The sequence below is a fragment of the Pelodiscus sinensis genome, chromosome 19 (assembly GCF_052426305.1).
Source record: "Pelodiscus sinensis isolate ZL-2025 chromosome 19, ASM5242630v1, whole genome shotgun sequence".
NCBI classification, from domain to species: Eukaryota; Metazoa; Chordata; order Testudines; family Trionychidae; genus Pelodiscus; species Pelodiscus sinensis.
In genome coordinates this window covers 1607589-1632163 of record NC_143070.1, presented here as the reverse complement: position 1 = coordinate 1632163, position 24575 = coordinate 1607589, and the positions used below count along the sequence as shown (strand labels likewise).

Below are 24575 nucleotides of genomic sequence, written 5' to 3'. Positions count from 1 at the left end.
TCCCACCCTCTCCTTTGTCTCCTGGGGGGGGGAGGTGTCCCCTGGTCACGCCCCTGCAGGCTCAGGTTGTGGGGCAGCCGGAGCAGTTGGGTCCCTGCTGAGATGAGGCAGGCTACCTCCCCCACCCCCGTGAGAGCCACACCCACCATGATCTGCAGCCGGGCACCAGGGCAGGGCCCAGGGAAACTGAGGCAGGCCCAGGGGGTTAGGGCAGGACCGTGGGAATCGCAGCCCCCGCTGTGTTGTGTCTTGCCCCCCTGGGAGACCGAACACTGCAGGGGGCCCCAGCGCCTCGGCCCCGACCCCCTCTGCCCAACCTGGGCCCCGGGGTGCTGCCCGCCTGCTCCCCCTGGACAGAGCCCGACTCCAGGGGGAACCGCACTCCCACCGCCGGGCCACTGGGCTCTATGCAGGGAGGGGCGGGGCTAGATCCAGGGGTCTCATGGGAGGGGCTAGATCCTGGGTTCTGTACGAGGGGGACGGGCCAGACTCCTGCCTTCTCACGGGGGGGCGGGGCCGGGATGCTGGGTTCCCACGGGGGGGCGGGGCCGGACTCCTGCCTTCTCACGGGGGGGCGGGGCCGGACTCCTGCCTTCTCACGGGGGGGCGGGGCCGGGATGCTGGGTTCCCACGGGGGGGCGGGGCCGGACTCTCACGGGGGGGGGGGGCGGGGCGGGGCCGGACTCGTGGGTTCTATGGGGGGGTGGGGCCAGGACGCTGGGTTCTCTCTGGGGGGGGGGGGGGCTGGACTCGGTGGGTTCTCACGGGGGGGGCGGGGCGGGGGGGCGGGACTCCTGGGTTCTCACGGGGGGGGCGGGGCCGGGATGCTGGGTTCTACGGGGGGGGGCGGGGCCGGACTCGTGGGTTCTATGGGGGGTGGGGCCAGGACGCTGGGTTCCCAATGCTGGGGGGGGGGGCTGGGACGGGGGGGGGGGGGGATCGCTGGGTCTCTCACTGGGGGGGGGGCGGGGCCGGGATGCTGGGTTCTACACGGGGGGGGCGGGGCCGGGACTCCTGGGTTCTCACTGGGGGGGGGGCGGGGCCGGGGCTCCTGGGTTCTACGCCGGGAGGGCGGGGCCGGGACTCCTGGGTTCTACGGGGGGGGGGGGGGGGCGGGGGGGCGGGGCCGGGACTCCTGGGTTCTATGCTGGGGGGGGGCGGGGCCGGGATGCTGGGTTGCGCACGGGGGGGCGGGGCCGGGATGCTGTGTCTCGGGGCACTGGGGGGGGGCGGGGCCGGGACTCCTGGGTTCTATGCTGGGTTCGGGGGGGGCGGGGCCGGGATGCTGGGTTCTCACGGGGGGGCGGGGCCGGGATGCTGGGTTCTGGGCACGGGGGGGGCGGGGCCGGGATGCTGGGTTCTCACGGGGGGGGCGGGGCGGGGGGGCGGGGCTCCTGGGTTCTCACGGGGGGGCGGGGCCGGGATGCTGGGTTCGCACGGGGGGGCGGGGCCGGGATGCTGGGTTCCTGGGCACGGGGGGGCGGGGCCGGACTCCTGGGTTCTCACGGGGGGGCTGGAGAAGGGCGGGCGGGGGCCTGGGCCGAAGGTTTCCAAGGAAACAGCAACGGGCGGGGGGGGGCGGGGCCTGCAGCGCCGGGAACCCGCCTCAGTGGGCGGGGCGGGGGCGGGGGGCGGGGCCTCCGCCTGCGCACGCGGCCCCTTTTCGCGCCGGCCCCGCCCCCTCCGGTGACGTCACTGCCGGGGCTGCCGGGGCCGCGCCATGGAGGCGGCGGGAGCGGGCGAGGTGGGGGAGGGGCGCGGGGCGGCGGGGCCGGGTCCGAGGGGCGGGGCCGTGCACCAGTGGGGGCTGGAGGGGCGCTATGGGGGGGGCCACGGGGGCGCTGGGGGGGCTATGGGGCTGGAGAGCCTATAGGGAGTAGGGGGGTCTATGAGGGCGCTGTGGGGCTATAGGGCTGGGAGGTGCTATGGGGAGGCTATGGGGCTGGGAGGTGCTATGGGGCTGGGGAGCTATGGGGGGCTGGGAGGGCGCTGTGGGGCTATAGGGCTGAGGTGCTATGGGGAGGCTATGGGGCTGGGAGGTGCTATGGGGGGTCTGGGGGGCTGGGGAGCTATGAGGGCGCTGTGGGGCTATAGGGCTGAGGTGCTATGGGGAGGCTATGGGGCTGGGAGGTAGTCTGGGGGGCTCCATGAGGGCGCTGGGGGGCTCCATGAGGGCGCTGGGGGGCTATAGATCTGGGGCACTGTGGGGCTCGGAGGTGCTATGGGGGCACTGACCTGTCTCTCCCCACAGCGGGACGAGGCCCGGGGGGCGGCGCTGCTGGCGGAGAAGGAGCCGGGAGAGAGAGGTGAGCGGGGGGGCCCGGTGCCCCCCATCTGCGCCCCTTGGCCCTGCCTTGGCCCCCAAAGCGCAGGGTGGGCAGCACCCCAGGGAGGGGCCCCTGGCTGCTCAAACCCCCCCAGTGCCACGTACAGCCTCCCGATGCCTGCTCCATACTGGGCACCCCCCACACTAGGCACCCCGACTCCCACGGGCCGGGCACCCCCATATTTCCGCCAGCCCCAGGCACCCCGACTCCCACGGGCTGGGCACCCCATATTTCCGCCAGCCCCAGGCACCCCGACTCCCACGGGCTGGGCACCCCATATTTCCGCCAGCCCCAGGCACCCCGACTCCCACGGGCCGGGCACCCCCATATTTCCGCCAGCCCCAGGCACCCCGACTCCCACGGGCCGGGCACCCCCATATTTCCGCCAGCCCCATGCACCCCGACTCCCACGGGCCAGGCGTGCTCTGGTTGGGGTTCGTCTGGTCTCCATGGCAACCCCCTTGGCCTCTCCGCCAGGTCAGCACCCCATGGGGCAGGGACCCCCCCGGGACCTCCCTGCACCCCCCGCCGGGGCCGCGCTGCCCCCCCGAGCTCCGGGGCCGGAGGAGAAGTGGAAGGCGCCCCCTGGGGAGAGCGGCGGGGGAGGGGGCGGGGAGAGCCCCCCAGCGGAGGGGGGCAGCGGGGACGAGGCGGCCCGGAGCCAGGTGTTCGGGGACCCCAAGGAGGCAGCTGGAGCGTCACCCGAGGAGGAGGGGAGCCCGTCGGCCGTCATGGCCAGCCCCGGCACGGGGACCAAGGGGCTGCCAGGTGAGTGGAGCTGCTATGGGGCAGGAGTGAGGGGAATGGGAGCGAGCGGCGTGGGGGGCTGCAGGGGAGTGAGGGGCAGTGGGGGATGCAGGGCAGGAGCAAGCGGCATGGGGGAGCTTGGGGGGTGCAGGGTGGGAGTGAGGGGCACTGGGGAGTTTGGGGGGTGCAGTGGAGTGGGGCTTTGGGGGGCTGCACTGGAGCGAGGGGCACTGGGGTTGGGGGGGCTGCAGGGCGGGACCGAGGGGCATGGGGGATTTAGGGGCCTGCACTGGAGCACGGTGCATTGGGGGGCTGCAGGGCGGGCGTGAGGAGGTGTGGGGGGCTGCAGGGCGGGCGTGAGGAGGTGGGGGGGTGCAGGGCGGGCGTGAGGAGGTGTGGGGGGCTGCAGGGCGGGCGTGAGGAGGTGTGGGGGGCTGCAGGGCGGGTGTGAGGAGGTGTGGGGGGCTGCAGGGCGGGTGTGAGGAGGTGTGGGGGGCTGCGGGGCGGGCGGGGCGGGCGTGAGGAGGTGGGGGGGTGGGGGGGCTGCGGGGCGGGCGTGAGGAGGTGTGGGGGGCTGCGGGGCGGGCGTGAGGAGGTGTGGGGGGCTGCAGGGCGGGCGTGAGGAGGTGGGGGGGGCTGCGGGGCGGGTGGGGGGGTGCAGGGCGGGTGTGAGGAGGTGTGGGGGGCTGCGGGGCGGGTGTGAGGAGGTGTGGGGGGCTGCAGGTGGGGGGGGGCTGCGGGGCGGGCGTGAGGAGGTGGGGGGGGGCTGGGGGGGCTGCAGGGCGGGCGTGAGGAGGTGTGAGGGGCTGCAGGGCGGGCGTGAGGAGGTGGGGGGGGTGCAGGGCGGGCGTGAGGAGGTGTGAGGGGCTGCAGGGCGGGCCCGAGGGGCTTTGGGGGTGCAGGGCTCGAAGAAGGGGTTCCTCGTCTCGCCCGCAGGCCACGCCAGCAAGACACTGCCGACCTCGCCCAGCAAGGGGGGGCCGGGGCCGAGCCGGGCCAAGATGTCGCTGACGGGCACCGGCAAGTCCCCCCCCTCGGTGCAGAGCCTGGCCATGCGGCTGCTCAGCCTGCCCGGCACCCGCCTGCCCCCCGAGGGGGCCCCCGCCGCCGAGCCCCCCGCCCCCCCGGACACCCAGCCCAAGGTGCATCGGGCCCGCAAGACCATGGTCAGACCCAGCAACGGGCAGGTGGGTCTGGTGGGGGAGGGGCTTTGTGCCAACCCCTGGGGCCCTCGCGCCCCCTTCCTGGGGTACCCTCTCCCCTGGCTGCCTCCCTCCCCCTTCCTCCCCGGGGTTACCCCTCCCCTGGCTGGCGTCCCTCGCGCCCCCGCCCTGGGGTTACCTCTCCCCTGGCTGCCTCCTTTGCACCCCCGCCCCGGGGTACCCCCTTCCCTGGTTCCTATGCCCACCCGGGGGGGGGCTGCTCCATGTTTCGGCACCGCGTCTGACACACCCTCCCCCCACCAAAACCTGTGTCTAGGTCCCCGAAAAGCGAGTCTCCGAAATGCTGCATTTCCGAGTCTCTGACGAGCTGCGGAGCATCGAGGAGCCAGGTAAACAGGCGGGGGCTGAGCAGGGGTGTGGGGCAGGAGTGAGGGGCACCGGCAGAGCTGGGGGGCGGGAGTGAAGGGCACTGACAAGGCCGGGGGGCAGGGGCTGGGGGGCGGGAGTGAGGGGCACTGACAAGGCAGGGGCTGGGGGGCGGGAGTGAGGGGCACTGGCAGGGCCGGGGGGCAGGGGCTGGGGGGCGGAGTGAGGGGCACCGGCAGGGCTGGGGGGACGGGAGTGAAGGGCACTGACAAGGCCGGGGGGCAGGGGCTGGGGGGCGGGAGTGAGGGGCACTGACAAGGCCAGGGGCAGGGGCTGGGGGGCAGGGGCTGGGGGGCGGGAGTGAGGGGCACTGACAAGGCAGGGGCTGGGGGGCGGGAGTGAGGGGCACCAGCAGGGCCGGGGGGCAGGGGCTGGGGGGCGGGAGTGAGGGGCACCAGCAGGGCCGGGGGGCAGGGGCTGGGGGGCGGAGTGAGGGGCACCGGCAGGGCCGGGGGGCAGGGGCTGGGGGGCGGAGTGAGGGGCACCGGCAGGGCTGGGGGCAGGGTGGGGGTTTCTCTGCTCCCCGGTTCATTCCCTGCCCCACAGAGCCGGCCAAGCGCCGGAGGTTGGACTTCGTGGTGGATTCGATGCACAAGCAGCTCCTGCCCTCGCTGCACGGAACCAGCCCCAGGGCCAGCACTGAGGTACGACCCCCCCCCCGGCCGCCTGGGCCCCCCGTGGCCGTCCGGGTGCCGTGGGGCTCTGACCCATTGTCTCTCCAGATCACGGTGACGGAGGAGATGGCGGCGCCGCCCAGCGAGTCCCGCTCCTCGGGGGACCCCTCGGGGGCCCGGGGGCCGCTGGAGGAGTGGGAGACCGAAGTGGGCGAGGATTTCAGCCTCTTCTACGACAGCTACTCCGTGGGCGAGCCCGGCGACTCGGACAGCAAGGTGGGGTACGGCCAGCGGGGCTGGTTCCACGGGGCCCCTCGCCCGGGGCTGGGGTGCGGCTGGCTCTGGGGTGGGGGGCCGGTTCCACGGGGACCCCTCGCTCGGCACTGGGATGCGGCTGGCTCTGGGGTGGGGGGGCCGGTTCCACGGGGACCCTTCGCCTGCTGCTGGGATGCGGCTGGCTCTGGGGTGGGGAGCCGGTTCCACGGGGCCCCTTGTCAGAGATGCGGCTGGCTCTGGGGTGGGGAGCCGGTTCCACGGGGCCCCTCGCCAGAGATGCGGCTGGCTCTGGGGTGGGGGGGTTGGTTCCACGGGGCCCCTTGTCAGAGATGCGGCTGGCTCTGGGGTGGGGAGCCGGTTCCACGGGGCCCCTTGTCAGAGATGCGGCTGGCTCTGGGGTGGGGAGCCGGTTCCACGGGGCCCCTTGTCAGAGATGCGGCTGGCTCTGGGGTTGGTTCCACGAGGCCCCTCGCCAGAGATGCGGCTGGCTCTGGGGTGGGGAGCCGGTTCCACGGGGCCCCTCGCCAGAGATGCGGCTGGCTCTGGGGTGGGGGGTTGGGGGTTGGTTCCACGGGGCCCCTCGCCAGAGATGCGGCTGGCTCTGGGGTGGGGGGCCGGTTCCACGGGGCCCCTCGCCAGAGATGCGGCTGGCTCTGGGGTGGGGGGCCGGTTCCACGGGGCCCTTCGCCAGAGATGCGGCTGGCTCTGGGGTTGGGGGTTGGTTCCACGGGGCCCCTCGCCAGAGATGCGGCTGGCTCTGGGGTGGGGGGCCGGTTCCACGGGGCCCCTCGCCAGAGATGCGGCTGGCTCTGGGGCGCCAGGCTGTGTTTGGAGCCGACGGGACGTGCCCGGACGCCTGGCTTCGCGTCCCTCCCGCTGAGCTTTCCCTTCTCTGGCCCAGTCGGAGGCGGACGGGGCCGGGGAGCAGCTGAGCGAGGAGGAGGAAGAGGAGGAGGAGGAGGAGGAGGAAGAAGAGGACGAGGAGGACGAGGAATCCGGGACCATGTCGGACAGGGTGAGCCTTGGGGGGGCAGGATGGGGGGGGGAACGCGGGGGGGAGCAGGCGTACGTGCCCCCTGTCCCATCCCTCATGACGTTTTGTTCTGTCTCCCTTTTTCTCCTGGCTCCGCCCCCTGCTCGCTGGCTCCGCCTCCTGGCTCCGCCCTACTCCCCAACCTGCCTCTTCCCTGCTCCGCTCCCCGGCTCCGCCCCCGCCCCCTCCCCAGAGCGTGTCCAGCACCAAGCGCAAGGCCAAGAAGCGCTGGAAGAATGACAGCCCCTGGGTGAAACCGGCCCGCAAGCGCAAGAGGAAGGAGCCTCGGGCCAAGGAGGGGCGAGGTGAGGGGGCGGGGGGCCCTGGCGTAGGGCTTGGGGGCGGGGCCGGGGTCTCAGGCCCCCGACTGGCCCCCTTGACCCCTCCCCTTCTCAGCAGGCAGCGGGGCGCCGGCGCCCAGCCAGGGCGAGTACACCGAGGTGCCGCTGGGCTGTCTGGAGCTGCCCGGCGAGGGGGCGCTGTCCCCCGGCCATGCAGGTGAGCCCCCCGCCCCCCAAAGGGGTCTGCTCGGCGCCCTCCCCCCCGCAGTCTCCCAGAGGTGTGTGCTTGGCACCCCTCTCCCCCCACAACCCCCCTGTCCCCCGAGGGTGTCTGCTCGGTGCTCTCCCCCCCGCAGTCTCCCAGAGGTGTGTGCTTGGCACCCCTCTCCCCCCCAGCCCCCCCGTCCCCCACCCCTCTCCCCCCACAGCCCCCCCCGTCCCCCGAGGGTGTCTGCTCGGTGCTCTCCCCCCCGCGGGCGCCCCGGGTCCCGCCTGCCTCCCCCTGACGCTGTGGCCGGCCCAGGCGTGTCGAACGAGACGAGCTCGCTGGAGACGGAGCGCTTCGAGGAGCTGCCCCTCTGCTCCTGCCGCATGGAGGCCCCCAAGATCGAGCGGCTGAGCGAGGCCGCCCGGAGCCACTGCATGGCCACGGAGAGCGCCGACGGCGAGGTGAGGGGCGTGGGGAGCGAGGGGGCGCTCCTCCGCGTGGATGGGGAACAAGGGGACGCGCACATTGCCGCCGGGGCAGAGGCTCGGGGGAGGGGACCCCGGCGTCCAGGCTAACCCCCCCTCCCCGTCCCCAGCTGAGCGGCTGCGGCAGCAGCGTCCTGAAGCGGGAGACCATGCGCCCGTCCAGCCGGGTGCCCCTCATGGTTCTGTGCGAGGCCCATCGCGCCCGGATGGTGAAACACCACTGCTGCCCCGGCTGTGGGCACTTCTGCACCGCCGTGAGTCCGGGCTGGGCTGCGGCGCCGGCAGGGCTGGGGGGCAGGGGCTGTGGGGTGGGAGTGAGGGGCTGCGGGGCGCCGGCAGGGCTGGGGCGCAGGGGCTGTGGGGTGGGAGTGAGGGGCTGCAGGGTGCCGACAGGGCTGGGGAGCGGGAGTGAGGGGCACCAGCAGGGCTGGGGGGCAGGAGCTGCGGGGCGGGAATGAGGGGGACCGGCAGGGCTGGGGGGTAGGGGCTGCAGGGTGGGAGTGAGGGGGGCCGGCAGAGCGGGGGGGCAGGGCTGGGGAGCAGGGGCTGCAGGGTGGGAGAGAGGGGCGCTGGCAGGGTGGGGGGGCAGGGGCTGCGGGGCGGGGCGGGAGGGCTGGGGGGCGGGAGTGAGGGGTGGCCAGCAGGGTGGGAGGAGGGGCAGGGCTGGGGGGTAGGGGCTGCAGGGTGGGAGTGAGGGGGGCCGGCAGAGCGGGGGGGCAGGGCTGGGGGCAGCGGGGCTGGAGGGAGGGGGGGCAGGGGGGGGGGGGGGGGGCTGGGGGGCGGGAGTGAGGGAGGCCGGCAGGGTGGAGGGGCAGGGCCGGGGGGCAGGAGTGAGGGAGGCCGGCAGGGTGGAGGGGCAGGGCCGGGGGGGCAGGAGTGAGGGAGGCCGGCAGGGTGGAGGGGCAGGGCCGGGGGGCAGGAGTGAGGGAGGCCGGCAGGGTGGAGGGGCGGGGCCGGGGGGCAGGACTGAGGGGCCCCGTCTCCCCGCAGGGCACCTTCCTGGAGTGCCACCCCGACTTCCGGGTGACCCACCGGTTCCACAAGGGCTGCGTGTCCCAGCTCAACGGGCTGATCTTCTGCCCGCACTGCGGCGAGGACGCCTCGGAGGCCCAGGAGATCAGCATCGCCCGGGCCGACACCTCCACGCCCGCCCCCGCGCCCGCCCCCCCGCCCCCCGGCCAGGAGCCGGCTGATGCCCCCGGCCGCGCCGACACCACCCAGCCCAGGTGAGGGGCCGGGAGCCGCCTCTCGGGGGCGGGGCGCTGGGGGTGCTGGCGGGGGAGCAGAGCGTTGAGGCGGGCGGGTCTGGGGGGGGCTGCGGGTTGGGAGGGAGGGGGCGCTGCGGGGGCTGCGTCCGGGAGGGGGTGTCCTGGCTTCTGACCCCACCCTGCTGCCGCCACCTCTCCCGTTCAGCGCCCGGATGCGGGGGAAGGGTGAGGGGCGCTTGGTCTCCCCCGACCCCCTGGCCGACGGGATCGACAGCTCCGGGGGCCCCGTGCTGACCCTGCCGTCGGGTGCCGCCATCTCGCCGCAAGGGCTGGGGCCGGGGCCGGGCCGCGAGCTGCTGGAGAAAGCGCTGATCGTCCAGGAGGCCGAGAGGTGGGACTCCCGGATCTCTTTCCCTGCCCCCTCTCACGCACCTTCCCTGAGCGTTCTGGCCATCTGGAATCCCACCGCACCCACCAATACATCTCCCTCTGCCCCGCTCACCAGGATCCTAGGGGAGCAGCCACTCTGTCATTCTGTCCCCTGGAGTCCAGTGCCCTGTGGGTGCTCCACAGGGCTCTTCCCGGCATCTGCCGTTCTCCCCATCCACGTTTCTCTGCCCCTGGGATCTCCCCTCTGTGACCCATGGCACCCACTTCTCCTCCCCCACATTCCTGTGGTCTCTGGGAAACCACCAGTCTGCCTCCCTCTCAAGCTCCAGGACTCCCACTCCCCCACAAGTGCAATCCCACGGCACCCACCAGTGCTCTGTCCTCTGGACTCCCTTTCCCTCTGTCCCTCCCTCCACGCCGGCTATCCCACCGCACCCACCAGTGCTCTGTCCTCTGGACTCCCTTTCCCTTTGTCCCTCCCTCCACGCCGGCTATCCCACCGCACCCACCAATGCTCTGTCCTCTGGACTCCCTTTCCCTTTGTCCCTCCCCTACACCTGCTATCCCACCGCACCCACCAATGCTCTGTCCTCTCGACTCCCCTTCCCTCTGTCCCTCCCTCCACGCCGGCTATCCCACCGCACCCATCAATGCTCTGTCCTCTGGACTCCCTTTCCCTTTGTCCCTCCCCTACACCTGCGATCCCACTGCACCCACCAACGCTCTCTGTGCTGGCCTCCCCTGCCGCTGACTCAGTTTCTCTGGCACGTTCCCTCGCTCCGCAGGCGGAAGAAGTTGCGGTTCCATCCGCGCCAACTGTACCTCTCCGTCAAGCAGGGCGAGCTGCAGAAAGTGCTGCTGATGCTGCGTGAGTGGGGCGGGTTGGGGCCTCTGGGGGGAGGCAGTGGTGGGGCCATGGGAGGCCTGAGAGAGTATTCTGGGGCACCGTGGGGGAGGGGGAGGGTGTGTGGGGACCCCCCCCTTTGGCTCTGATCCTGTCCCTGATTCTCTCTCTGCCCCCCCAGTGGACAACCTGGACCCCAACTTCCAGAGCGACCAGCAAAGCAAGCGCACGCCCCTGCACGCCGCCGCCCAGAAGGGCTACCTGGAGATCTGCCACGTCCTCCTGCAGGTGGGGGCGGGGCTGGGGGGGCAGGGAGGGGAGGGGACACCGAGGGGGAGGGGGAATCTGGGGAGGGCGGGGCCAGACTCCTGCTAAGACCTGCCCCCTCCCTCCCCCAGGCTGGCGCCAACATCAACGCAGTGGACAAGACCCGCCGGACGCCGCTCATGGAGGCCGTGGTGAACAACCAGCTGGAGACGGCGCGGTACATCGTGCGGCGCGGGGGCTGCGTCTACAGCAAGGTAGGTGCACGGTGGGGGGGCAGCAGGCCAGGTTCCTTCCAAACGGTTCCATTGGGTGCAGAATAAATTTTGTTCGGTGCACCGAGCTGTGTGCACCACCTGTCGTGCTCTGCCAGTTCCCTGGGGGGCGGTGGAGTCTCCCTAATCACTTCCCTTTCCCCCCACAGGAGGAGGACGGCTCGACGTGCCTGCATCACGCGGCCAAGTGCGGGAACCTGGCCATGGTCTCTCTGCTACTGGCCACGGGGCAGGTGGACGTGAACGCCCAGGTGAGTTGGGCTCCGGGCGGGGGGGCTCAGCCGAGGGGGTCCCCGGCTGGCAGCGCTGACCCCCGTGTTGTGCCCGGCAGGATAGCGGCGGCTGGACCCCCATCATCTGGGCGGCGGAGCACAAGCACATCGAGGTCATCCGCATGCTGCTGACCCGCGGCGCTGACGTCACCCTGACCGACAACGTAAGCGGCGGTTTCTCGCTCCCCGCCCCCGACTCAGCCCTGCCCCAGCTGCCAGGGTGTCTGCTCCCCTTGACGCTGAGTCTCGGCTTCAGTGTCCCCCTCAGTCAGTTGCTGCCTCTGCGTCTGGCAGTTTCCAGGCCCCTCCACTCTCTCCAAGTCTTTGTTGGTTTTCAGGATCCCCTCCCAGTTGGCATGTTAGCGTCTTGCCTCAGCCCCCGGCCCTGGCCGCCGTCTCTAATTCCCCCTAGTGGTGTTGCCAGTTTCTATCCGCCCCAGCTCATAGCTGGGATTGGAGGTTTCGAGGCTTCCCTTCTCTGGTTTGGGGCTGGGATTTGCCAGTTTCAAGGCTGCCCCTCGCTGACTCAGGGCTGGTATTTGAGGTTTCCCTTCTCTGACTCAGGGCTGGGGTCTGCCAGTTTCAAGGCCACCCCCTCTCTAGCTCAGGGCTGGGATTTGCCGGTTTTCAGGCTCCCCCTCACTGGCTTGGGCTGGGATATGCCGGTTTCGAGGCTCCCCCTCACTGGATCGGGGCTGGGATATGCCGGTTTCAAGGCTCCCCGTCACCATTCCCCCGCAGGAGGAGAACATCTGCCTGCACTGGGCCTCCTTCACGGGCAGCGCCGAGATCGCGGAGGTCCTGCTCAACGCGCAGTGCGACCTGCACGCCGTGAACTGCCACGGAGATACGCCCCTGCACATCGCCGCCCGCGAGAGCTTCCACGACTGTGTCATGTGAGCGGGGCGGGGGAGGGGCTGGGCGCCTGGGTTCTCGCCCGGCTGCGGGGGGGGAGGACAGGGCTGGGTTCTCGGGGGCGGCTGGTGGACGTGCGGGGACCCAGGACGCGCTCTCTCTCAACCCCCCCCCAGGCTGTTCCTGTCGCGGGGGGCCGACCCCGAGGTGCGGAACAAGGAGGGCGACTGCCCGGTGGACCTGACGCTGGAGAGCTCGGAGGTCTGGTTCGCCCTGCAGCTGAACCGCAAGATCCGGCAGGGCGTCCTCAACCGCGCGCTGCGGACCGAGCGCATCATCAGCAGGTGGGGCTGGGCCCCGGGGACGGGAGGGGAGGGGAGGCTGCCCCCTGCCAGCCGGCCCCCGTCTCACCCCCTCCTGCCCCCCCCAGGGACGTGGCCCGCGGCTACGAGAACGTGCCCATCCCCTGCGTCAACTCGGTAGACGACGAGCCCTGTCCCGACGACTACAAGTACATCTCGGAGAACTGCGAGACCTCCACCATGAACATCGACCGCAACATCACCCACCTGCAGGTGAGGCGCCGGGGGGCCGGAAAAGGACCAAGGCGTGATTGGGGGGGGGGGGTCTAGAAACTCTCATATGCAGAATGGGGGGGGTCTGGAAGCCAACATATGCAGAATTGGGGGGTGTCTAGAAACCAACATGTGCCGAATTGGGGGGGGTCTAGAAACCAACATGTGCCGAATTGGGGGGGGTCTAGAAATAAACAAATGCAAGTATTTGGGGGTGAGGCAATGAGCCTGGGGTCATGGCTCACAGGTCGTGTCCCCACTCGGCCCCTGGGAAGAACCCCCACTCCAGTGCAGCAGCCCTTTTCCGGGGGGGTCCTCTCACCTGGGGGTCTGCCCCTCTGCCTCCAGCTGCCTGCCTCCGCCGTGAGCCCCTCGGGGGTCCCTTCCCTCTGCACCCCTGGGGCTCCCCTCCCCGAGGGAATAGCCTCCAGCCCCGCGCCACTCCCGGCCAGCGCCCGCAGGAGGGGCTATGGAGCTGTGCACGCAGCAAAGGGTCCCTCCGGCCTGGGCCCCCAGCCCCCCACATCTGAGTCTCTCCTACAACCTCGGGGGCTCTGCCTGACCCCCTGCCCCATCCCGCTGCCCCCTCCCTCCAGCCCAGCCTCCAGTTCCCCCAGCAGCCCCTCCCCAGCCTGTGTCTGCTGGCCAGGGAACAGGGTCGCCTGGGCCCCTCCCTTCCTTCCCCCCCTTGCTGGGACCAGCTGGCCAGTCGCCCCAGTCTCCCTCTGCTGCCCCTTGGCCGGCGTCTGGCTGGAGTCGGCCGTGTGCTCTGAGCGGGCTCCAGTTCTGGGCTGTTCTCAGAACCCCCAAAACTCCCTCCCCCTTGTCACATTAACCAGTGACATCTGGGCACTGAGCGCCCCTCTGCACGCAGCCCCCCCACCCCCAAAACTCCCTCCCCCTTGTCACATTAACCAGTGACATCTGGGCACTGAGCACCCCTCTGCATGCAGCCCCCCAAACTCCCAAAACTCCCCCCTTGTCACATTGAACCAGTCACATCCAGGCACTGAGCGCCCCTCTGCACGCAGCCCCCCGAACCCCCAAACTCCCCCCTTGTCACATTGAACCAGTCACATCCAGGCACTGAGCGCCCCTCTGCACGCAGCCCCCCCACCCCCAAAACTCCCTCCCCTTTGTCACATTTGTCGTGTGGTTCAATTTTTAGATACGAGAGGAGGCAGGAAACACACCTCAGGTGAACTCTTGTTAAGTTTCTTGTGCACAGATTGGCAAAGGAAATCGTGCAAAGTGGCCCAGATCTGTGTCCATACACGGGGGAGGTAGCACGGCCGTAGAACAGCAGCTTTCCTAGGCCAAGACACTAGCTGCTCCGTTATAAGAATATGAATAGACAGGTGAATCTCTCTCTCTCTCTCTCACACACGCACCCCTTACGATTGTCACACACATGTTGTACTTAAAAGAAGTACTTGGGATCTTTTTCAGGGGGATAAGGCAACATGCCACATTTATTGATCACACATAAAATAATTAACAGTTATCATATGCGTATGATATATATATATATGTCACTCATGCACTCACACACACACACACACACACTCCATCTTGCTGCTGTTACCAACAAGTTGCTCCCCTTAACTGCACTGGCCAGGTGAGTTCGATGGGGGAGGGGTGGAGCCGGGCTTCTGCCGATCCGGATCGATGCTCCGATGGTGACAAGAGGAAACCCGGGGTCCTCTGCAAGACACCTCACTTTTATAGCATCCCTCTCATATGCAAATCTATCCCAGATTCAAACTCTGGGTCTGCGTCCCTTGGTCCCTTTGTGCTGCAGAGAGGGGGTTTTCCAGAGAAGGTGCCTGCTCCTAATCCCCAAGGCCGTCAGTATGTCTGCTCTCCTTTCTTCAGCCCATTGACACCTTGGGTCTGGCTTCCACCCCCCTTCAACTCCTGTAGCTCTCTGGAGGGGCTGGGCTCCCAAGTCTCACTCATTCACACCTCGTTCATTCAACAGGGCAATTGATTACAGAGTGGGGGGGAGAGAGTGGGGGAAAATCTTATTCTGCTACAAGTTTTCTATGTAGGGTTCTAAGACAAAGTTATTTCAAGCAGCCCCTTGCACAAGCCTGAGCCTGCCCTGGGGCAGGGGCTGTTTCTGGCTACATAGGATTATATTCTTAACAGTTCTAAGTTCCATGACCTAATACATTCTATTCTAAAGGGGCAACAATAATAATAAATCCAAACATTTAACAATCTTAACAAATAATAATAATAATAAGAAGAAGAATTAATAATAAATCTAAACACTTTAAGTTGTGGGGAACAAATTATGGGGAGTCACTTCGATGTGGGGGAATCACATTTTTAATACATTGATATGTTATCCCTACATACTCACACACACCCCTTACGATTGTCAGACACACACACACACACACACCCCTCCCTTACAATTGTCAGACACACACACACACACCCCTCCCTTATGACTGTCAGACACACACACACCCTTACGACTGTCAGACACACACACACACACACACCCCCTTACGACTGTCAAGACACACACACACACACACACCCTTACGACTGTCAGACAGCAGACTTGGTTGGTCTAGTACTATCTACCCATCAACTACAGTTTGTGTAAAATTCCTAGTATGCCGATATCTAGGATCCTTTTCGCAAAATATTACCCACTCGCGTCTTTCACCGCTTTCCTGGCTGTCTGGAGTGTCTCTTATCACAGTGGGACGTCCTAGGACCAGGCTGTTCCTGCTCTCTGGCCTGGTCTCGCCGGCCTGTCCACGTTCCGCAGCGTTGGCAAGCGCTGCTGACTCCCCCCCTCTGGCCTGCGTACCGACGTGTGCGCCCAGGCTCCAATCAGATCTAGGGTGTGTGTTCGAGAGCCGGACTTTGGACGAGGCCGGGCGCTGCAGACGCTCACGCACAGGGGAGGAAGAATTGCTTCCGTCCTTCCACACACACACACCGGCATCCGCGGGAATGATACCTGCCCAGAGAGATTTCTTGATAAGACAAATCTAGTCCCCAAGCACTCACGTGGGTATTATTTCAACGGCAGGGGGCTGGGAATAGCTGCTCAGTTTGACAGTACCACTCCTGTTCTCCCCACTGTCCACGACCGCGGTGGTCTGATAGGTCACCTGATCGTACAAGCCACTTGGCTGTCACCCTGGGGGCCCGGATACGGCCCATGACAATAACGGGGACAGGGACGTACTGACAACCAGGAAGTACTTGAGTTTTCATGGGAACTGAGTGAGCGTGAATAGAACCTGATAACCACAGGAGCTAGAGGAAATAATAGTAAGAAACAGCATCACGTACGCCCTGGGGATAGTGAGTGTGACAACATTGAACCAGTCACACCCGGGCACTGAGCCCCTCTGCATGCAGCCCCCCCAAACTGCCCCCCCCTTGTCACATTGACCTGTAACACCCGGGCACTGAGCCCCTCTGCATGCAGCCCCCCCAAACTGCCTCCCCCTTGTCACATTAACCTGTAACACCCGGGCACTGAGCCCCTCTGCATGCAGCCCCCCCAAACTGCCTCCTCCTTGTCACATTAACCTGTAACACCCGGGCACTGAGCCCCTCTGCATGCAGCCCCCCCAAACTGCCTCCCCCTTGTCACATTAACCTGTAACACCCGGGCACTGAGCCCCTCTGCATGCAGCCCCCCCAAACTGCCCCCCCCTTGTCACATTAACCTGTAACACCCGGACACTGAGCCCCTCTGCATGCAGCCCCCCCAAACTGCCTCCTCCTTGTCACATTAACCAGTAACACCCAGGCACTGAGCCCCTCTGCATGCAGCCCCCCCAAACTGCCTCCTCCTTGTCACATTAACCTGTAACACCCGGGCACTGAGCCCCTCTGCATGCAGCCCCCCCAAACTGCCTCCTCCTTGTCACATTAACCTGTAACACCCGGACACTGAGCCCCTCTGCATGCAGCCCCCCCAAACTGCCTCCTCCTTGTCACATTAACCTGTAACACCCGGGCACTGAGCCCCTCTGCATGCAGCCCCCCCAAACTGCCTCCTCCTTGTCACATTAACCTGTAACACCCGGACACTGAGCCCCTCTGCATGCAGCCCCCCCAAACTGCCTCCCCCTTGTCACATTAACCTGTAACACCCGGGCACTGAGCCCCTCTGCATGAAGCCCCCCCAAACTGCCTCCCCCTTGTCACATTAACCTGTAACACCCGGGCACTGAGCCCCTCTGCATGCAGCCCCCCCAAACTGCCTCCCCCTTGTCACATTAACCTGTAACACCCGGGCACTGAGCCCCTCTGCATGCAGCCCCCCCAAACTGCCTCCTCCTTGTCACATTAACCTGTAACACCCGGGCACTGAGCCCCTCTGCATGCAGCCCCCCCAAACTGCCTCCTCCTTGTCACATTAACCTGTAACACCCGGGCACTGAGCCCCTCTGCATGCAGCCCCCCCAAACTGCCTCCCCCTTGTCACATTAACCTGTAACACCCGGGCACTGAGCCCCTCTGCATGCAGCCCCCCCAAACTGCCTCCTCCTTGTCACATTAACCTGTAACACCCGGACACTGAGCCCCTCTGCATGCAGCCCCCCCAAACTGCCTCCTCCTTGTCACATTGACCTGTAACACCCGGACACTGAGCCCCTCTGCATGCAGCCCCCCCAAACTGCCTCCCCTTGTCACATTAACCTGTAACACCCGGACACTGAGCCCCTCTGCATGCAGCCCCCCCAAACTGCCTCCCCCTTGTCACATTAACCAGTAACACCCGGGCACTGAGCCCCTCTGCATGCAGCCCCCCCAAACTGCCTCCCCCTTGTCACATTAACCAGTAACACCCGGGCACTGAGCCCCTCTGCATGCAGCCCCCCCAAACTGCCTCCCCCTTGTCACATTAACCTGTAACACCCGGGCACTGAGCCCCTCTGCATGCAGCCCCCCCAAACTGCCTCCCCCTTGTCACATTAACCAGTAACACCCGGGCACTGAGCCCCTCTGCATGCAGCTCCCCCAAACTGCCTCCTCCTTGTCACATTAACCTGTAACACCCGGGCACTGAGCCCCTCTGCATGCAGCCCCCCCAAACTGCCTCCCCCTTGTCACATTAACCAGTAACACCCAGGCACTGAGCCCCTCTGCATGCAGCCCCCCCAAACTGCCTCCTTGTCACATTAACCAGTAACACCCGGACACTGAGCCCCTCTGCATGCAGCCCCCCCAAACTGCCTCCCCCTTGTCACATTAACCTGTAACACCCGGGCACTGAGCCCCTCTGCATGCAGCCCCCCCAAACTGCCTCCCCCTTGTCACATTGACCTGTAACACCCGGGCACTGAGCCCCTCTGCATGCAGCCCCCCCAAACTGCCTCCCCTTGTCACATTAACCTGTAACACCCGGGCACTGAGCCCCTCTGCATGCAGCCCCCCCAAACTGCCTCCCCTTGTCACATTAACCTGTAACACCCGGACACTGAGCCCCTCTGCATGCAGCCCCCCCAAACTGCCTCCTCCTTGTCACATTGACCTGTAACACCCGGGCACTGAGCCCCTCTGCATGCAGCCCCCCCAAACTGCCTCCCCTTGTCACATTAACCTGTAACACCCGGACACTGAGCCCCTCTGCATGCAGCCCCCCCAAACTGCCTCCTCCTTGTCACATTGACCTGTAACACCCGGGCACTGAGCCCCTCTGCATGCAGCCCCCCCAAACTGCCTCCTCCTTGTCACATTAACCTGTAACACCCGGACACTGAGCCCCTCTGCATGAAGCCCCCCCAAACTGCCTCCCCCTTGTCACATTAACCTGTAACACCCGGACACTGAGCCCCTCTGCATGCAGCCCCCCCAAACTGCCTCCCCTTGTCACATTAACCTGTAACACCCGGGCACTGAGCCCCTCTGCATGCAGCCCCCCCAAACTGCCTCCTCCTTGTCACATTAACCAGTAACACCCAGGCACTGAGCCCCTCTGCATGCAGCCCCCCCAAACTGCCTCCCCCTTGTCACATTAACCTGTAACACCCGGGCACTGAGCCCCTCTGCATGCAGCCCCCCCAAACTGCCTCCTCCTTGTCACATTAACCAGTAACACCCGGACACTGAGCCCCTCTGCATGCAGCCCCCCCAACCTCCCTCCCCCTTGTCACATTGACCTGTAACACCTGGACACTGAGCCCCTCTGCATGCAGCCCCCCCAAACTGCCTCCTCCTTGTCACATTGAACCAGTAACACCCGGGCACTGAGCCCCTCTGCATGCAGCCCCCCAAACTGCCTCCCCTTGTCACATTAACCTGTAACACCCGGGCACTGAGCCCCTCTGCATGCAGCCCCCCCAAACTGCCTCCCCCTTGTCACATTAACCAGTAACACCCGGACACTGAGCCCCTCTGCATGCAGCCCCCCCAAACTGCCTCCTCCTTGTCACATTAACCTGTAACACCCGGGCACTGAGCCCCTCTGCATGCAGCCCCCCCAAACTGCCTCCCCCTTGTCACATTAACCTGTAACACCCGGGCACTGAGCCCCTCTGCATGCAGCCCCCCCAAACTGCCTCCCCCTTGTCACATTGACCTGTAACACCCGGGCACTGAGCCCCTCTGCATGCAGCCCCCCCAAACTGCCTCCCCTTGTCACATTAACCTGTAACACCCGGACACTGAGCCCCTCTGCATGCAGCCCCCCCAAACTGCCTCCTCCTTGTCACATTGACCTGTAACACCCGGACACTGAGCCCCTCTGCATGCAGCCCCCCCAAACTGCCTCCCCTTGTCACATTGACCTGTAACACCCGGACACTGAGCCCCTCTGCATGCAGCCCCCCCAAACTGCCTCCCCTTGTCACATTAACCTGTAACACCCGGACACTGAGCCCCTCTGCATGCAGCTCCCCCAAACTGCCTCCCCCTTGTCACATTAACCTGTAACCCCCGGACACTGAGCCCCTCTGCATGCAGCCCCCCCAAACTGCCTCCTCCTTGTCACATTAACCTGTAACACCCGGGCACTGAGCCCCTCTGCATGCAGCCCCCTGAACCTCCAAAACTCCCTCCCCCCTTGTCACATTGAACCAGTCACATCGGGGCACTGAGCCCCCCTTTGCGTGCAGCCCCCCGAATCCCTGACACTCCCCACTGCCTCACACCTAGAACCAGGCAGTTGTGGCATTTGTGGGGAGATGGAAACCGGCTCACAAGGCGTTGGTGGGCAAAAGGGGGCGAAGGGGCAGACTGGGTGGGGGGGATGTGGTAAAGTTGGGGGAGGAGCCAGGCTGGGCCTCGGGGTGGGGGGAGGGGACTGCAGCAGGCCCTGCCAACCTGTGTCCTCCCCCAGCACTGCACCTGCCAGGACGACTGCTCCTCCAGCAACTGCCTGTGTGGCCAGCTTAGCATCCGCTGCTGGTACGACAAGGTGAGACCCCTTCCCCCACCCCAACTCCCCCTCCAGAAAACTCGGCTGGGGGGCCTGACCCGACCCCCCCCTCCCCGAAACTGTCATTTGGATCATGGGAGGGGTCCTAGAAACCAATAAATAGATCCTGAGGGGAACCCAGAAACCACCATATACAGGTCTGGGGGTGGGGCAGTGGGGAGCCTGCAAACTGACCTGCTGTTCGTGGGAGGGAGCAGACAAATAGAGCCGTCGGGGCAGGGAGATGGGGAAGGGTAGAAACAGACCCTCAGATGAGAGAAGAAAGGAGGGAACTGGAAACTGCCCCATTGGTTGGGGGGGAGCCTAGAAACCGACAAATGAAAATGACAGATTCCTTCCCCCCTAGCTCCCAGGAATATTCAGAGCCCAGTTCCTGAGCTCCTCCCTCCCCTTCAGTGCTGGGTGGGGGCAGAGTCTGGGAGCTGTTTTGAGATCATGACCCCCTCCCCCACCCTAGGACGGGCGCCTGCTCCAGGAATTCAACAAGATCGAGCCGCCGCTCATCTTTGAGTGCAACCAGGCCTGCACCTGCTGGAGGAGCTGCAAGAACCGGGTGGTGCAGAGCGGCATCAAGTGAGTCCCCTGGGCAGGGGCGTACACACCCCCATTCCTGCTCCCTGAAAGTCCAGTAGCAAGGAGTTCCCTAGGTTAATAAGAACCAGCATTCCAGCTGCTGGACTGGGAGTGGTGGAGATGAGAGATCCTGCAGCAGGGTGTTCCACAGGTTAACCAGAAGCCATGCTGCTGGACTAAACATGTTTTTTTGCCTGGGCAGGGTCCGTCTGCAGCTGTACCGGACGGCCAAGATGGGCTGGGGGGTGCGAGCCCTTCAAGCCATCCCCCAAGGGACCTTCATCTGCGAGTGAGTGACCTGGGTGTGGGGGAAGGGGGCTGCCTCCTCCAGGGGGTGCCGTTCGGCTAGTGTGTGTGTGTGGGGGGGGGGAGCCGGGAGTTGCCTGGGCCTTGACGGCTCTGCCCTCTTCCCCTCCTCAGGTACGTGGGAGAGCTGATTTCGGACGCAGAGGCCGACGTGCGGGAAGACGACTCGTACCTCTTTGACCTGGACAACAAGGTGCGGGGGCAGGGACGCCTGGGAGTGAGAGGGGGGCAGGGATAAGTGGTTAGAGCAGGCAGGGCTTGCTCCAGGAAGCCTGCTGAAGGAACTGCAAGAATGGGGTGGTGCAGAGCGGCATCAAGTGAGTCCCCTGGGGATGGGGCACAACCCTCCCCCATTCCTGCTCCCTGAGTGTCCAGTAGCAAGGAGTTCCCCAGGTTAACAAGTCCCAGCATTCCAGCTGCTGGACTTGCAGTGGGAGGGGGCCTGAGAGATCCTGTGGCAGGGAGTTCCCCAGGTTAATAAGAACCAGCGTTCTCTTTGGGCTCGGGGAGCAGAGCGGGGGATAGTGGTTAGAGCTGGGCTCTCTCCTGGCTGGTGCGCTAGAGCGGGACGGGCGGGGGGCCCGGCCCCGGGAGTGGGGGGAAGGCGGGTCCCCGGACTCCTGGGCTCTCTCCCATCCCCCACAGGACGGCGAAGTGTACTGCATCGATGCCCGTTACTACGGCAACGTCAGCCGGTTCATCAACCACCTGTGCGAGCCCAACATCATCCCGGTGCGGGTGTTCATGCTGCACCAGGACCTGCGCTTCCCCCGCATCGCCTTCTTCAGCAGCCGCCACATTCGTGCCGGCGAGGAGCTGGGGTGGGCCAGGCTGGGGGCGGGAGGGGCTTGGCTGAGTGGGAGGGGCTGGGGGCGGGTCTTGGGGTGGGAGGAGCTGGGGGGTGGGCCTAGGGGTGGGGTGGGGTTGGCTAAGTGGGAGGGGCTGGGGGCGGGTCTTGGGGTGGGAGGAGCTGGGGGGGTGGGCCTAGGGGTGGGGTGGGGTTGGCTAAGTGGGAGGGGCTGGGGGCGGGTCTTGGGGTGGGAGGGGCTGGGGGGTGGGCCTAGGGGTGGGGTGGGGTGGGGTTGGCTAAGTGGGATGGGGCTGGGGGCGGGTCTTGGGGTGGGAGGAGCTGGGGGGTGGGCCTAGGGGTGGGGTGGGGTTGGCTAAGTGGGAGGGGCTGGGGCGGGTCTTGGGGTGGGAGGGACTGGGGGGTGGGCCTAGGGGTGGGGTGGGGTTGGCTAAGTGGGAAGGGGCTGGGGGCGGGTCTTAGGGTGGGAGGAGCTGGGGGGTGGGCCTTAGGGGTGGGGTGGGGTTGGCTAAGTGGGAAGGGGCTGGGGGCGGGTCTTGGGGTGGGAGGAGCTGGGGGGTGGGCCTTAGGGGTGGGGTGGGGTTGGCTAAGTGGGAAGGGGCTGGGGCGGGTCTTGGGGTGGGAGGAGCTGGGGGGTGGGCCTAGGGGTGGGGTGGGGTTGGCTAAGTGGGAAGGGGCTGGGGGCGGGTCTTGGGGTGGGAGGAGCTGGGGGGTGGGCCTTAGGGGTGGGGTGGGGTTGGCTAAGTGGGAAGGGGCTGGGGGCGGGTCTTGGGGTGGGAGGAGCTGGGGGGTGGGCCTTAGGGGTGGGGTGGGGTTGGCTAAGTGGGAAGGGGCTGGGGGCGGGTCTTGGGGTGGGAGGGGCTGGGGGGTGGGCCTAGGGGTGGGGTGGGGTTGGCTAAGTGGGATGGGGCTGGGGGCGGGTCTTGGGGTGGGAGGGGCTGGGGGGTGGGCCTAGGGGTGGGGTGGGGTTGGCTAAGTGGGAGGAGACAGGGCTAGGGGTGGGGTGGGCTGGCGGGGTGTGTGGGAGGGGCTAGGGAGGGGGCGGGGCTGACCTGGTGTGTGGGAGGAGCCGGGTGGTCCTGTGGGGAGCAGAGGAGGCTGCAACTCACCCCCCCCCCCCCGTACTCCCCTAGGTTCGACTACGGCGACCGGTTCTGGGACATCAAGAGCAAGTACTTCACGTGCCAGTGCGGGGCGGAGAAGTGCAAGCACTCGGCCGAGGCCATCGCCGTGGAGCAGAGCCGCCTGGCCCGCCTCGAGGCCCACGCCGACCTGCTGCCCGACGCCGGGCCCCTGCCCCTGCTGGGCCCCTGAGCCCTCGGCCCCCGGAGCCGCCGGGCCCCTGTCCACCCTGGGCCCTCGGCACCTGGAGCCGCCGGGCCCCTGCACCTGCTGGGCCCCTGAGCCCTCGGCCCCTGGAGCCGCCGGGCCCCTGTCCACCCTGGGCCCTCGGCACCTGGAGCCGCCGGGCCCCTGCACCTGCTGGGCCCCTGAGCCCTCGGCCCCCGGAGCCGCCGGGCCCCTGCACCTGCTGGGCCCCTCGGCCCCCGGAGCCACCGGGCCCCTGTCCGCCCTGGGCCCCTGAGCCCTCGGCCCCCGGAGCCGCTGGGCCCTGCCCCTGCTGGGCCCCGGAGCCCTTGGGCCCCTGCACCTGCTGGGCCCCTGGGCCCTTGGCCCCCGGAACCACCAGGCCCCTGTCCCCCCTGGGCCCTCGGCCCCTGGAGCCGCCGGGCCCCTGCATCTGCTGGGCCCCTGAGCCCTCGGCCCCCCAGAGCTGCTGGGCCCCTGGAGCCGCCGGGCCCCTGCCCCGCCTGGGCCCCTGAGCCCTCAGCCCCCTGGAGCCGCTGGGCCCTTGAGTCCCCGGAGCCTCCGGGCCCCTGCCCCGCCTGGGCCCCTGAGCCCTCGGAGCCGGGCCCCTGCCCCTCCTGGGCCCCTGAGCCCTCGGCCCCCGGAGCCACCTGGCCCCCCTCGGAGCCGGGCCCCTGAGCCCCTCACCCCCTTCTGGAGCCACCAGGCCTGCCTCAAGGCCTATGTTGAGCTACTGTTGCCCTGAGTTCTGCCGCCCCGACCCCCGTCAGACCCCCCCCTTGGGACCTCCCAGACTCACACTGAGCTCTCTGGGTCCCCCCTTCCTGGCCTGAGCCCCGGGGCCTTTCCTCCCCCTGCCGGCCCCCCCACCTCTGAGCTCCATGTTAAAGCCCCTGGGGGCCCTGCCTGGCCCCTTCGACCCAAAGAGACCCCCCACCAGCCTCCCCCTTGGCCCCGAGCCCCAGGGCTCCCCAGGGATCAGTCCCCTCCCCCCTAGGAAGTTGGGGCGGGGGGGAAGCAACACACAGACTGGCCCCCGGCCCTTTTGTAACTAACCTCCAGGAAACAGCCCAATAAAGGCCAATGGACTGGACGAGCCTGTGTGTGAGAGATCGAGCCATCCGCTGTGGGGGGGGGAGATCTGGGGGGTGAGGGACCTGTGGGGGGGGTGTTTGAGAGATGAGGGGGTGAGGGATCTGGTGTGGGGGGAGGGCTGTGAGATGGGGGTGAGGGCTGGGGGGTGCGGGTGTGGGGGGGTCATGGGGGGGTGGGGGATCTGGGGGGTGCGGGATCTGCTGGGGGGTGAGGGATCTGCCGGGGTGGGCCGGGTTGTGGCTCTCCGGCCGGGGGGGGGGGGTGTCTGTGCCGGGGGATGTGCTGGGGCGGGCCGGGTTGTGGTTCTCCGGCCGGGGGGGGGGGGGGTCTGTGCCGGGGGGGGGGCCGGGGGGGGCCGGGTTGTGGCTCTCCGGCCGGGGGGGGGGGCTCTGTGCCGGGGGGGGGGGGGGCCGGGGGGGGGGGGGCGGGCCGGGTTGTGGCTCTCCGGCCGGGGGGGGGGGGTGCCTGGGGGGGGCCGGGGCGGGCCGGGTTGTGGCTCTCCGGCCGGGGGGGGGGGGTGTCTGTGCCTGGGGGGGGGGCCGGGGCGGGCCGGGTTGTGGCTCTCCGGCCGGGGGGGGTGTCTGTGCCTGGGGGGGGCCGGGGCGGGCCGGGTTGTGGCTCTCCGGCCGGGGAGGGGGTGTCTGTGCCTGGGGGGGGCCGGGGCGGGCCGGGTTGTGGCTCTCCGGCCGGGGGGGGGGGTGTCTGTGCCTGGGGGGGGGCCGGGGCGGGCCGGGTTGTGGCTCTCCGGCCGGGGGGGGGGGTGTCTGTGCCTGGGGGGGGCCGGGGCGGGCCGGGTTGTGGCTCTCTGGCCGGGGGGGG

The 24575-nt window shown here is 67.8% G+C and overlaps 1 protein-coding gene across 2 annotated transcripts; it reads left to right on the top strand.

The window, feature by feature from the left end:
* The first annotated feature begins 1613 nt into the window (after positions 1 to 1613).
* Positions 1614 to 23754, top strand: EHMT2 (euchromatic histone lysine methyltransferase 2). Of its 2 annotated transcripts, none has more exons than XM_089771636.1 (28): positions 1614 to 1744; positions 2252 to 2306; positions 2805 to 3095; positions 4011 to 4261; positions 4554 to 4626; positions 5210 to 5307; positions 5386 to 5553; positions 6455 to 6568; positions 6780 to 6891; positions 6983 to 7084; positions 7391 to 7536; positions 7671 to 7814; positions 8551 to 8786; positions 8974 to 9159; positions 9944 to 10026; positions 10184 to 10290; positions 10401 to 10523; positions 10691 to 10792; positions 10873 to 10977; positions 11555 to 11709; positions 11845 to 12012; positions 12099 to 12243; positions 19568 to 19645; positions 20124 to 20239; positions 20442 to 20528; positions 20660 to 20738; positions 21191 to 21366; positions 22487 to 23754. In XM_089771636.1, the coding sequence occupies exons 1-28, from the start codon at positions 1721 to 1723 to the stop codon at positions 22665 to 22667; spliced, it is 3705 nt and encodes a 1234-aa protein (XP_089627762.1). In that variant the 5' UTR covers positions 1614 to 1720; the 3' UTR covers positions 22668 to 23754. The 2 variants fall into 2 exon arrangements, with proteins under 2 accessions (XP_089627762.1, XP_089627763.1); XM_089771637.1 differs by having other exon boundaries at positions 1615 to 1744; positions 6986 to 7084.
* The last annotated feature ends 821 nt before the right edge of the window (positions 23755 to 24575 follow it).

What these genes read in the sequence shown, in the direction of transcription:
- EHMT2 (XM_089771636.1), top strand. Translation starts at nt 1,721, where the DNA reads ATGGAGGCGGCGGGAGCGGGCGAG. An exon ending in GAAAGTGCTGCTGATGCTGC is followed by an intron (nt 10,027 to 10,183) that starts GTGAGTGGGGCG and finishes CTGCCCCCCCAG; the next exon opens with TGGACAACCTGGACCCCAAC. An exon ending in AGCTTCCACGACTGTGTCAT is followed by an intron (nt 11,710 to 11,844) that starts GTGAGCGGGGCG and finishes ACCCCCCCCCAG; the next exon opens with GCTGTTCCTGTCGCGGGGGG.